The 13813-nt window shown below is 42.2% G+C and overlaps 1 protein-coding gene across 2 annotated transcripts in view; it reads right to left on the minus strand.

The window, feature by feature from the left end:
• LOC144513984 (TM2 domain-containing protein 2-like) overlaps positions 1 to 12035 on the minus strand; it is a 24865-nt gene extending 12830 nt beyond the window's left edge. Inside the window, exons 1-3 of one of the 2 annotated variants that reach the window (XM_078245176.1) lie at positions 11742 to 12035; positions 6196 to 6283; positions 6005 to 6120 (exon numbers count right to left, since the gene is read on the minus strand). In XM_078245176.1, coding sequence (XP_078101302.1) covers positions 6005 to 6120; positions 6196 to 6283; positions 11742 to 11827 — 290 coding nt within the window. In that variant the 5' untranslated portion in view covers positions 11828 to 12035. Of the gene's footprint in view, positions 1 to 6004; positions 6121 to 6195; positions 6284 to 11677 lie in introns of both variants that reach the window. The other variant, XM_078245175.1, reaches the window with a different exon arrangement.
• Positions 12036 to 13813: the final 1778 nt, after the last annotated feature.

Below are 13813 nucleotides of genomic sequence, written 5' to 3' on the forward strand. Positions count from 1 at the left end.
TGTCCAGGTGAGTGAGGGCTGGGTGTAGGGCAGAGCAGATTGCATCCTCTGTGGACCGTTTGGCTCGGTATGCAAACTGGAATGGGTAGGGCTTACGGAGGGTGGATTTGATTTGTGTGGAGATGCACCGATTGACCGGCTGGTGACCGGAATTGGCCGATTTTCACGTCATCGGCCATGACCGGCGACCTGCTGGTCAGTCTGACATATGCCGGTCAAATTTTCCGTTTATCAGACCCAGATGAGACAAGAAGCTAACGTTAGCAAATGCTACGGTCCCTCTGCCTGTGACGCCCTGCTGGCCGCTGTGTAAAGAAAAAAAAAAAAAAAAGAGACAATTGTATTCCTCCGACATGCTGTATTAATGTTACTGTTTAAAACGCTTTCCAGGTTAGTGGGGATGTATAGCGCTCAAAACAACATTAGAAACCTACCGCCGGTAGCTAATGTTAGCAGCAGATAAGCCTGTCGACAGCAACGGTATTGTTCATATTTATGCACAATGACAAATAAAGCAAACTTGCTAAAAAAGGAACTACATGCCGTTTTCAGGTAGCATTACTGTTGACATTCAAACAGGCCTGTGTGTGTGTTTTGAGAAATCTCTTTATACTGCAAGGCTATATTTATTTAATTTTTATTTGTTATTTATATATTATTTTATTGCCCTTACCGGTTTTCATACATACAGAAGTTTAGTTTGCTAAATATATCAAATTTTTTAGTTGAACATTGGATGTGAAAAGAAGGAAATGGTTCTTCCATAACATTGCACTTTAGAGGTTAACTTTAGGTACATTTTCTATTAAAGAAAAGATGGAAAATAAATGTGTGTGTGTGCTGTAAAGTGGTTAGAAAAAATGAAATCTGAATCGGCTAAAGTCGGTATCGGCTAGTAAACTCAATGAAAAATCGGAATTGGCCTAAAAATTGTAATTGGTGGATTCTAGATGTGTGACATGACTAGCCGTTCAAAGCACTTCATAATGACGGGGGTCAGTGCCACAGGGCGTGTCGTTAAAACAGGATGGAGTTGGTTTCTTTCGCACAGGTATGATGGTGGTGGCCTTGAAGCATGATGGAACAACAGCCTGTCTCAGAGAAGTGTTAAAGATATCTGTGAAGACATCCTTAAGCTCCTCTGCACAGTCCTTCAGCACACGACCAGGGATGTTGTCTGGGCCTTGCGGGTGTTGATAGTGGAGAGTGTCCTCTTCACACTGGCAGCAGACAGACAGAGCCTGATCGTGGGGGGTTGGTGGAGTCTTCCGTGTGTTGTTTTGTGCTTCAAACCGTGCAAAGAAGCTGTTGAGGTTGTTGAGTTGTCGCAGATCTGTGCTGCCGGTTTATAGTCTTTGCTGTCTTTAAAGTGGCAGGTTATCTTGTGTGTGTATTCCTGTTTTGCTTTCCTGATGCCGCGGAACAGGTTGGCTCTCGCTGTTCTCAGGCCAGTTTCATCCCTGGCTCTGAAGGCGTTGTTTCTTGCCCTCCGCAACCGATGGACATCGCCGGTCAGCCATGGCTTATGGTTAGCCCGAGTGATGATGGTTTTTGTATTGGTCACATCATCGGTACACTTCCTGATGTAAGAAGTGAAAGTGTCTGTACTCCTCAATATCTGTGGCTACCTGCTTAAACATTTCCCAGTCTTTCTTGTCAAAGCATTCTTGAAGCCCTCTGGCCACACTCGTACCTGCTTCAGAACTGGTTTGGCCACTTTCACTCTCGGTCTGTATGCTGGCATTAGCATAACAGTGAGGTGGTCAGTACTCATGTCTCGCTGCGCCGACCTCAGCAGTCGTATGTGATCCATTTTGTTGTCCAATGAACGCACATTAGCCAGGATGATGGATAGTACGGCTGGGCAAGTTGGATTTATCGCTAGCCTAGCCCGGACAACTCCGCGCTTGCCTCTCTTCTGCTTCCTCTCGCACCGCTTGCGGCGCCTCCTTTCCGGGGGAGTAGCAGCAGTCGAGTCCGGTGTGGTCACAGGCCAGCGGAGTAAACCTAGCTCCTTGTGTCTCTGTTTGTACAATGTCCAAAGTGTGGTATAGCTCGGTCCTGCCGATGTCTAGCAGAATCTGTCAACTGTACGTGTTCCTCGTTGTGGACAGACGAGACGAACGCGAAAAATTTCCGTACAAAAACAGAACAAAACACTGCACGGTCGGGACAGAGAGGGGTCGCTGCGTCCACACACGTCACCATCTTGTTGTTATAAATCGGAGTCCAGCTGAAGTTTATTTAATGTATCTTTATTTAATGTGTCTTGACTTATGCTATAGTCGTAATAGTAATATACAGGCTTATATTGTAATCTCTTAGCCCTACATTGTGTACCTATATTTAAATAAACACACAGTAGCGGAGTTCATGCAGTGTCTTTTATTTTACTCGTGTTTTTTTCATTGTTCACTTGTGGCCATTAACGACACTTTAAAAAGAGAAACGAAAACCTGAAGAATAAATAAAAATGTTGTGCATCGTCACATTTCCTGTATTGAGTATCATTGCCAAACATAACACCATACCTTTTAAAAACAAGGAATAATATCCTGTCTCCTTCGTATAGCCCCCAGTTGGGGCTGTGCTGCTCTCTGGGCATCGGGTCATCTGGCTCCACTACATTTATGGCACCCTGTTTTCCTGCACGATGTTGTGCAGAACCCCACAGGCTAAAACAATGTTGCAGACTTTTTCTGTCGTGTATAGTAGGGTCCCCCCGCTGATGCAAGACCGAGCAATCTGCCCTTAATCAATCCGATGGAGCGCTCCATCTTGGCCCATGCACGTACGTGTGCACTGTTGTACCGGCGCATAGAGGTCCTCTAAAAGAGCCAGATCTGCCAATGCTGATAAGTGATCAACTGATGACTTCTCCTTCTCCTGTTAAACTGATTATATGCTGCACCGCAAGTCCACGCTGACTCGAAAACTTGCGTACACGAGTTCAGACCAGACGTGAGATTGTATCGCAGCCTATGCTCACGTTCAAATTGATAAATGCCTTGATTTGCGTAGGAATTGGCGTACGCCCGTCCTACGCCTGTTTTAGGTCGTACGCACGTTTCATAAATGAGGATCAATGGTTCTCAGCAGGAAACCGATGGAGTGCCTTCTCCAGGTAGGGAATGAGTCCTTACCCCAAGTGAAGGAGTTCAAGTACCTTGGGGTCTTGTTCGCGAGTGAGGGGACAATGGAGCGGGAGATTGGTCGGAGAATCGGCACAGCAGGTGCGGTATTACATTCAATTTATCGCACCGTTAGATGTAAAAAGAGAGCTGAGCCAGAAGGCAAAGCTCTCAATCTACCCGGTCAGTTTTTTGTTCCTACCCTCACCTATGGTCATGAAGGCTGGGTCATGACCGAAAGAACAAGATCCAGGGTACAAGCGGTCGAAAATGGGTTTCCTCAGGAGGGTAGCTGGCGTCTCCCTTAGAGATAGGGTGAGAAGCTCAGTTATCCGTGAGGAGCTCGGAATGAAAGCCGCTGCTCCTTTGCGCCGAAAGGAGCCAGTTGAGGTGGTTCGGGCATCTGGTAAGGATGCCCCCTGGGCGCCTCCCTAGGGGAGGTGTTCAGGCACGTCCAGCTGGGAGGAGGCCTCGGGGGAGACCCAGGACTAGGTGGAGGGATTATATCTCTAACCTGGCCTGGGAACGCCTCGGGATCCCCCAGTCGGAGCTGGTTAATGTGGGCCCGGGAAAGGGAAGTTTGGGGTCCCCTGCTGGAGCTGCTACCCCGCGACCCGACCCGGATAAGCGGATGAAGATGGATGGATGGATGGATGGATCAATGTTTTCTGTTGAGATGCTTAAGCATTGACGTCGTGCTATTATTGTGGTAAGCTAGTTCAATTTTGCAGTAGACAGTGTACAGTTTTCGTTTTAATTACGTTTGAACTTATTCCAAACCTTAGACACTTTCTGTCGTTTTCTCCAGCCTGTCTCTTCTCTTAGCCCCTCACTATTTACACGCCACACCTGGGGCGAAGTTGGAAACCAGAATCGGCTACAGTGAAGTTTAAATACAGTCCTATTCTAGCCCTCACTAACAACGGCAGACGCACAATGTAATCGCGGTTGCCTTTTAAATTATCCTGCCGTTGGCTGCCGCTCACATTGCAATTTAACAAGTAGAACTATTCAGAGGTTATTGTGCCCGTCCAGTTTAAGTCCACATACTGTTGTGTTGATGTAGTTTATTGTCAAAACGTTCGCTGCAGATTGTCACGTTACTGAAAATACAGCTGTTAGAAGGTAATATAAGAAGTCGAAGGTAACTCTGCCAGCTGTAGGGCAGCTAACATTAACTTTAGCTGTCTCCATGAAGCTCCCAGCTAAGCTCCTATAATGAGCGACGTAGTTAGAAAACCAGAACGAGCTAACTATTGATAACATAAGCATTTTGGCTCGGTGGATGTCGATTTTAAAGTGAGTTAAAACTATTTCCCATCCTTCTTCCGCAGCCTGTAACTCCCCCCTAACGTTACTTGATACTTAACGTTAGCTCACAATGCCTTGTGTTTCTCACTCTCGTAACTTAATGTTCATCAGACGTGATATGAGAAGAGGGAGATTAGCTAACTTTAGCCAACCTATCTTATTTATTTATTTATTTATTTATTTATATATAAAAATTAAAAAATCATATTCAAATAGTAATTTCAGCATTCGATACTCGAATTATATTCGTCTTTCGGAATTCGTTCCAACAGCCCTACTTTACATTGTTAGTTAACTTCCTATCCTGGCCTTGGACACACATTCATACGGTTTGACAAAGCACTTATTGGACTTTAACTTATCATTGCACTTACAGTAACAAGCGTAGCTGTCCTCAATTTAGGTCATCGTGTACGTCTCATCTCTGTTTTACTGCATCCACGGTGTGCGTTTGTGTGTGCGCGCCCGCTGCAGATAGCCAACAGGATTAAAACAGCAGCAGCTTTCAGCAACTTTAGAGTGAAAAATCGTTACAGCGGACTTTGATGGTAAAATATATACAGGTTGGAAGGACGGTCTGAAATGTTTTGCATCGTCTTTCACTGTACGTTTTGTTGGTAAATGTGAGATGTTCGAGTCACACACATCTCGTCTTCATATCAGAAACAAGGAAATGAATTTGGCGACGTATGTGTGTTACGTCAACCCGTTCTCACTCACGCTTGGTCAGTGGCTCTCAGCGTCACAAACTGACGCAAAGTCTGGCCTGTGGGACTGCTGTGATTGATTGAAGTCGCGGGAAACTCCGATTGTTGGTCAAATTTGCGGTGAAGTTGCAGTGATTGGTCAAAATTGCAAGTCACACTGAATTGTTGAGTCACACGGTGATTGGTTGAATTTGCGTGAATTGTTGCGATTGAGACATCGCAAATTCCTGGAAGGACTGACTATTGTATTGTACAAATAAGCTACAAGAGTAATAGCAGTTACCTTATGTAAGTCACTCCTACATTTTTAAATTTTTTCACCATAACTTTGTGCCTGAAAATGTATCAGAATGCAGGAAATGAAGTTTTTGACGCTTAAAATTTCCTGGGGCACGACCACCAGACCCACTGCTTCATTCAGTCCCCCAAAGGCCCATTCTGAGCCAGGAAAAAACCCTGTAAAACGACATCAGTATGAAATTAATAACTAGTACTCAAGTATTGATTACTGTATGAAGCCAGGGCATATCCCCGTGTTTGTCTGATGGGAGGGGCTGGACAGAGAGGGGAGAGAGAGAGCAGCAGGATGAGGAGGTCTCCCTCTACTTTAAATTTTGGCTGGGTTTTTTGGCATTGTGCCTCCTTCAGCTTTAACTGGTAAAGCCAGAGAATATTCTCATTGATATTTCACCTGAATATTAAATTGAAACATCAGCTGATTCAAGGGACATATTTCAATAATGAAGCCTGTATTTTAAGAATTCCAATAATTAACACATTAAATGAATACTTTTTTACATGTAATTTTGACATGTAGATTGCACAACTGCAACTGTTTAGCAGGGTATCCCTTACTTGATGCAGGGTACGTTTCCTCTGAGGAATTCTCTTGGTCCGGCACACTCTATCTCATCGAGTGCAGTGCAGATAACTGGTGTGTGGTTCACCTCTTTTTGAGTCTGGCCACCCCACTAAAGACAGAAACAGTAAAAGTATTAAGTGCTGGGTGATTAACAACATAGTATGTTGTTTAAACACATACTTACTCCGACACAACCATGGCCCATTTCCAGAAAGGCACTGTGGTTGCCTGCATGATCTACTGGATCTTGACAGTAGATGAACTCCTCTGGTCTTCATCATACATGTATAACGAAAGACATAGAGGGAGTAAGATAGTATGCCTCTGCTGTGAAAATGACTGATAACCTTCAACAGGAAACTGTAGATTCCATTACTTCATTAAAGTTTCTATATGTAACTTTTAATGTTTCTGAAATAGTCTAATTTTCCATCTGATGATCATAAAAGACCTGTAACACCAAACGAGACTAACAGTGAAAAGAAAGATTTTTCATATCGTTTTTATTCATGCCTTTGCCCGGGTCCGATTTAATAAAAATGTTATCAGACCCATATATCAGCTTGTACACAGTCTCCAGTTGTTTTTATTATGACAGAGTAGCTGTCAAGATGCTCTACATGTAATCTGTTGCTGATGTTAAAAGGAGAATTCCGGCCAATTTTTATGTTAATCTTGATCGCTAGAGCTACGCTAAAACGGCAGTTGTCGGGGCAAGTTTTAAGAGTGCCTTTGTGCCTCTTAACAGACACAAAATGCAATTAATACGTCTGTGCCAGATGCCGTGTTGCCTGCACTCATTCGGGTCAGGTTTTTCCTATCGAAAGTACTCGCGTAGCTATAGCAATCAAGCTTGACGTAAAAATTGGCCGGAATTCTCTGTTAATAAACAGACTGTAAATGATCCGTAATCTGAACGGATTTAGTCTCTCTGACTTCTCAAGGCCGTTTTACAGTCACCACATCCGAGCTTGCGCGCGCCAATGTGACGTCAAAATGATGTCGATCTCACTGGCGTGCCAGGATTTTGAGTGCGCGTCCAGAGTGGAAACGGGAAGCCTGAACGAGCTCGAGGGTAACTGGATGCCAGGACTCTCAGAAATCGCTATTGCTATACCACTAACAAGGCACAAAATAGCACCACACTTCCACGAAGCATTGAGAACGTAAGTGTACAGACAGTTTATTAAAAAGATAGTTTATAAAGACCGTACCGTTAACGTATACAGGCAGGCGCCATCTTAGGAAAACAGTCATGACCAGTTGAACGACGAACGCTGTGCAACCAGTAACCAGTAACATAGCTCAAGCACGGTGTTTGTCGTTAGATTTCTCCTTTAAATCAGACAAATAGCAATTAAAATCCCTCCAAATCAAAAACGATGAAGTTTATATAAAACATCATCATGTTGAGTCGATTCTGAACCAATCAGCTGTTAGATCAGCTGAGAGCCAGGCATTTCCCAGCACACCCTGGGTCTGCCTGGGTTTTGCAGTTTAATGCTCAAATGCAGCCTGTTATAAATATGTACTACACTACTCAGGCTTATGCATTGTCAATACCACTATAAGCATATGGTTGTTGTTACATGTTCTGTCCACTAGAGGGAGTTCCAACATAAGCCTGGCCTTGAAGGGGATCTACGTCATGGTGCATTGCATTTCTGGCACGCCGCTCTCTGTTTACATTATTTTCCACCATGCACACAGTGGCAAAGACAAATCAACAGAGAACTCTGTAATGAAACATTATCTAACAAGTGTATTGAAGTTACTGTACTGTTGTAGAGGCTAACGGTGCTTGGTTAGCACAATGACATCATGTTAGTAAGCACAGCCGAAACAATTGTCATAAACTAGCCAAGTAACAATAGTGTTAGCCACGATGCTAACGGCACTGAAAACTAAGCCAACGTAAGTAAGTATTTTAGAGATTTATAAGCAACTTTTTTCTTGCAGATTGTCAAGTTACTGAGACTACAGCTGTTAGATGTAGAGATGTTCCGATACTGCCTAAAACGCTGGTATCGGTAAGTACTGGAGTTTATGCACCGATCCGATACCACGTAATAAAGCGAAGAAAACCTACGTTAAAGTAGTTTATTTATGTTCTTTTTCCGTTATAACTGACTGTCAAACTGCATAATAAAAGAAAGTTCTGTGGCATTCATTGTTTGTGTTTGTTCATGTTTCACAAAGAGTTTAACCTGAGCCAGATTGACAACAAAGATAGAAATAATATCACATCCATACAGGGATAGTAGTATACACTTGTTAAAACATAATAAAATATATGACACACTGGTATCGGTTCGGTACTTGGTATCGGCCGATACGCAAGTTCAGGTATCAGAATCGGTAAGCAAAAAATGGTATCGGGCCATCTCTAGTTAGAAGGTGATATAAGAGGGGGAAGCAAGATTTATGGGTTAGAGAAGTTTCTCTCTTTTAACCTGGCTAGATTGCCATGGTAACTTGTGCTGTGCACAACTAACCTGCTTCGAGGAGGTTATGGTCAGATTTCTGGATAGAAAGCCAGTAATTTTGTGACGAGACTGTGTACTACAACACTGATGGGGGCTACCAACCCGGCTCCACCGAGTGCTCACAGACAGGGTTGAGACAGTAAACAAAGTGGGGGGGAGAGAGAAGGACCAACATTAGGCTAAGACTAACTCCTCACCAATGTAACGTTAAGGTCTTGGATTATGAACTGTAACATCATGATTTTCACAGAAACATAGTAACAACAGCGCCGTTATTGATAAAAGGGATGCTACTTTCTCCGGTCTCATTCGCAAGAGTGACCTGCATGCTGGCAACAGTGCCATAACACAGCCATAAGTCTAAACCATCCGAGGCAGACTGACCACGAGCTACGAGGTTGTGTAAGGAAAGTTTCTGTTCCTGGAAAAGCTAGTGGTCCGTATGATATCAAACTTGCATTAAGAAAAACATGTTTTATTCGTGATCTTATGGAGAAAAGCTACACTACCCACAATCCTAAGCGTAACAGCGACGTCTCCGATTGGTCCAACTTGCCGTTACCATGGAAACATTTACCGTGAAACTGGCTAGATCAAGCTCCTACCATTCAAGTCTATGATAGTTCCTCTACACAGTCTTGTACCTTTGCCTTTTTTCCCCCCATTTTCAAAATGTTTTTGCGCCAAATCAAATGTTTCATATATATATATATATATATAAAAAACACTTCCGGAACCAGAGCCGTTAAAAAAGTGGGCGGTCACTGTCGAGCTCTCATCACTCAGAAGTTGCACGGCCTTAAATGTTTTTTTATGTCTAATATGATTTAGGTAAATTATTATTATTTTTAAATCAAAGTTGTGCGGGAGAGACTGGGCCACACCGCCTACCTGAGCAGGGCGTGTGCGCTACGGACCTCTTCCTTTTCATTTTGGCATCCATGTTGACAGTTTAAGCAGCCACACAGCCCGCGTGAGCAGCATCAGTGTATATTTTGGTCATTCGATTTTCATTTCATAAACAAGTATTAAAAAACAAATGGTTATTTGATTTTTCGTTTTAAAATACAAAATTTTAAATTGAAATACAAGGCGTTTTTTTCCTTTCCATGGTCAAAAGGGGATGGGAGAAATTTAAAATAGGTTTTTCATTTTCATTTTCTATTTCTTATAACAAAAAATAAAATCACTCAAAAATAGAAACGAAAAAAAGGCCTATTTTTTCATATTCAGAGACCGGATGTTGTCATTTCCAATGCAACAGCGCCAGTGTAGGCTACCACTGTCAGTGTTGCTTTCAGCCCAGGCTAAAATTACTTTGAAAACCTAGCTATACTCTTGAAAATGCTTGGAGGGACTTTTATTTTGTAATGTCACATTTCTTTATTACCCTCTCTCCCTGCTTTCCTCTGACTCTCTGTCTCTACCCGCAGCAGACAACTTTGCCCGAAGAGAGTCAAACCAGCTGAGGACTTGACTTTCAGTTCACAGCTGTAACGTTACTGTTACATTAACGTTACAGCGCCAAAGTCTGGTCCCAGCAAACTTTCGGTTGCTGTCGTTAAGCTTGCTGATCTGGCAGAAAGTCACCGGCGGTTCGGGATCAGACCTCCAGTGCTGGGTCTAATTTTATAATGTTCGCTGCTGCCGCTGCAGCTAGCTAGCAGGTGTAACCTAACCTATGACCTGGGTCCCCGGTTCGCTCTATGTTCGCTCCCCGGTGCTGACTGACTCTGGTCCATCTGCAGCGCTAGCGTTACCCGCTCTAGCTAAGCTGGGAATCAGACGAATCTGCTGCGCTCGTGTTTTATTCATATTTTCTTTTCTTTGCAGATAGTGATATTCTTTGATGCACCGATGTCATGCAGGCTTGCGAGTTGCTTTTAGTCTGAGTCTGTGAGATAACCAAACTTCCTTTGAATATAACGTGCAAATAAATAGACGGAAATAAATACAAGTAAAACATATAGGCTATTGAACTATAATGACTAATGCATATATATGTATGCCTCATTTATGTATTTCATAGCCATATTTATGTACATTTATGTAAAGAGGTGCAAAAAACGGATGATCAGTCGCTCAGGAAGTTAGGCTATAGTTTTCCTCAAATGCAGCCTGGTTTAAAGCAAAACTGGTAGGCTACACCGGTGCTAGTCATGGATGTATTAAGAGAACGTGCTACTACCTTGAAAATGCAACATCCATGAAAAAACTGGCATTTTTTCATTTCTGTTTTCAAGTGATTTAATTTTTTGTTATATGAAATAGAAAATGAAAATCGAAGCACGTTTTAAATTTTCACATTCCCTTTTGACAATGAAAAGGAAAAAACGCCTTGTATTTCAATTTCAAATTTTTTATTTTAAAACGAAAATCAAATAACCATTCGTTTTTTTGTTTTTTAATACCGGTTAATGAAATGAAAATCGAATGACCAAAACATACACTGACCGAGCAGGCACAGCTCCTGACTATTGTATCGGTGAGGCTGTGCGGTTCTCAGCAAAATAGACAATGATAATGATTCAGGTCCACGAGACTTTGCAAGAATGGTGACGCTATTTACAAAGGAATTAATTTGTGAAAGACGCTTGTTATAGCCGATTTCAATCCGAAACTCTGAACACAACCTGGTCCGGACCAGGGTAGTCGCAAATTACCATGGCGATCTAGCCAAAAGAAAGAGCCACCTTCGAAACATTGAAATCTCGGGCTCAGCATACCTTGCTAACCTACTAATCTCGCTTCTTCTAACCTTAACCTTTAGTACACCCCTGTGGTAGAACATAATTTAAGGCCCATTGTTCATTATTATGACCTTACTGCAGTAACTTCTGCATACTAGCTACTACCAATGCAGGACCTACTTTTTCAGGATTCAATTCTTTAATTGAACGCTCGCAGCTGTTCAACACTGGAGAAGTTGAAAGACAAGATTTGTTGGATTAACGTTATACGTTAATGTTACATTCTGCTTTTAGTACCGGGTTATTGGTTTACGAGATTATTCATGTAACGTTACAAGTGAGCATGATTTGACAGATTTCTGAAAGCATTTTGCTTTGTTAGTCTCACAAAAGCAGCTGCGCGTAATTAACGTTAGCATTAATGTTGACGTTAGCTAACTTAGCTTAACGATAGCATTTTAGCGTTACTGTAGCGTTTCGTGTTACTTACAAATAGCTGCAGAGGACTACTGGTGACGGGGGGTTGTACTCAAAGGGCTCTGTATAATTCGTACTTTGGCTGAATGTAGCTCCCTGACCAGGAGAAACAGCAGGAGAATCCGTTGTCGATGAGTTTTGGGAGTGAATTCCTTCCAGGCATTGTAAAAGAATCACCGTCAGTAGCATCAGGAACTGTCCGCACAACAGAATATAGCTTACTGAGATCATTGTCACTCTTAAAATACTACACTAATTCTAATAAAATAGCCATTCATGGTTAACGGCCACATTTAGCCAGCTAACGTTACCAAGGAAGGTTTGTTTGGGTCGCGTGAGTATGACGCGTACAAAAACATTCTTCTTCTTCTTCTTCTTCTTCTTCTTCTTCTTGGCAGATTACTACTTTTGTATTATACCGCCACCAACTGTACAGGAGTGTGTAATACCATGAACTTCATAGCGTCAAGGCTCGTATTAATTCAAAACAACCAACCAAACAAAAACAAAAAAATACTTATATTATTTTCATTAGAGGGAGTTCCAACATAAGCCTGGCCTTGAAGACCTACGTACATTGCATTTCTGGCACGTCGCTCTCTGTTTACATTATTTTCCACCACGCACACAGCGGCAAACACAAATCAACAGAGAACTCTGTAATGAAACATTATCTAACAAGTGTATTGAAGCGGCTAACGGTGCTCGGTTAGCACAATGACATCATGTTAGTAAGCACAGCCGAAACAATTGTCATAAACTAGCCAAGTAACAATAGTGTTAGCCATACCAGTATCGGCTCCGATACTGCCTAAAACGCTGGTATCGGTAAGTACTGGAGTTTATGCACTGATCCGATACCACGTAATAAAGCGAAGAAAACCTATGTCAAAGTAGTTTATTTATGTTCTTTTTCCGTTATAACTGACTGTCAAACTGCATAATAAAAGAAAGTTCTGTAGCATTCATTGTTTGTGTTTGTTCATGTTTCACAAAGACTTTAACCTGAGCCAGATTGACAACAAAGATAGAAATAATATCACATCCATACAGGGATAGTAGTATACACTTGTTAAAACATAATAAAATATATGACACACTGGTATCGGATCAGTACTTGGTATTGGCCGATACGCAAGTTCAGGTATCAGAATCGGTAAGCCAAAAATGGTATCGGGCCATCTCTAGTTAGAATGTGATATAAGAGGGGGAAGCAAGATTTATGGGTTAGAGAGGTATGTTGAGCCTAAAACTAGAGTTTTTAATGTCAGGAAAGTTTCTCTCTTCTAACCTGGCTAGATTGCCATGGTAACTAACCTGCTTCGAGGAGTTTATGGTCAGATTTCTGGATAGAAAGCCAGTAATTTTGTGACGAGACTGTGTACTACAACACTGATGGGGACTACCAACCCGGCTCCACCGAGTGCTCATGAATAGCTGACATGGAATCTGTAAAGATTGCAGGGCCCCATTTCAGAAAGCAGGTTTAGTAAAAACTCTGAGTTTGTTAACCCTGAGATAAGGGAAACTCTGGGTTTTCTGTTTCAGAAAGAGAGGTAAATTCACCTCAGAGTCAGTTACTATGGTACCCTGGTACAGTGAATAACCATGCTGCCTTTTGAACTATGTAAAACCAAAAGATATTTTTGGGGGGAATTCATCTCAAACCTTATGAAATCTATTTTATAATATTTAATAGTTTATTGATGTTGTGTAATTTTGTTCTCAAGTATGGTTTATTAATTAGATATTTTTATACTTGGCGAAGGTTGTCTGGCACCTCAGGGATGCAATCCTAGTGTTTCTGTATTTGGTTGATGTATTTGCTTCCAAAGGAATGGATCAGCCCATTTAAACAGCTAATCAAAGAGGTTTAGTAATTTAGATGTATCCATCCATCCATCTATCCATCCATCCATCCATCTATACAACCATCCATCCATCTTCCATTATTCCATCCATCCATCTATCTTCAGTCCATCCATCCATCCATCTATCTTCCATCCATCCATCCATCTGTCTTCCATCCATCCATCTATCTTCCATCCAACCATCATCCATCTATCTATCCATCCATCCATCTCCCATCCATCCATCCATCCATCCATCTATCTTCCATCCATCCATCTAGCATCCATCCAGCTATCCA

This window comes from Sander vitreus, unplaced genomic scaffold (assembly GCF_031162955.1).
Source record: "Sander vitreus isolate 19-12246 unplaced genomic scaffold, sanVit1 ctg398_0, whole genome shotgun sequence".
In the NCBI taxonomy this organism is placed as follows: domain Eukaryota; kingdom Metazoa; phylum Chordata; class Actinopteri; order Perciformes; family Percidae; genus Sander; species Sander vitreus.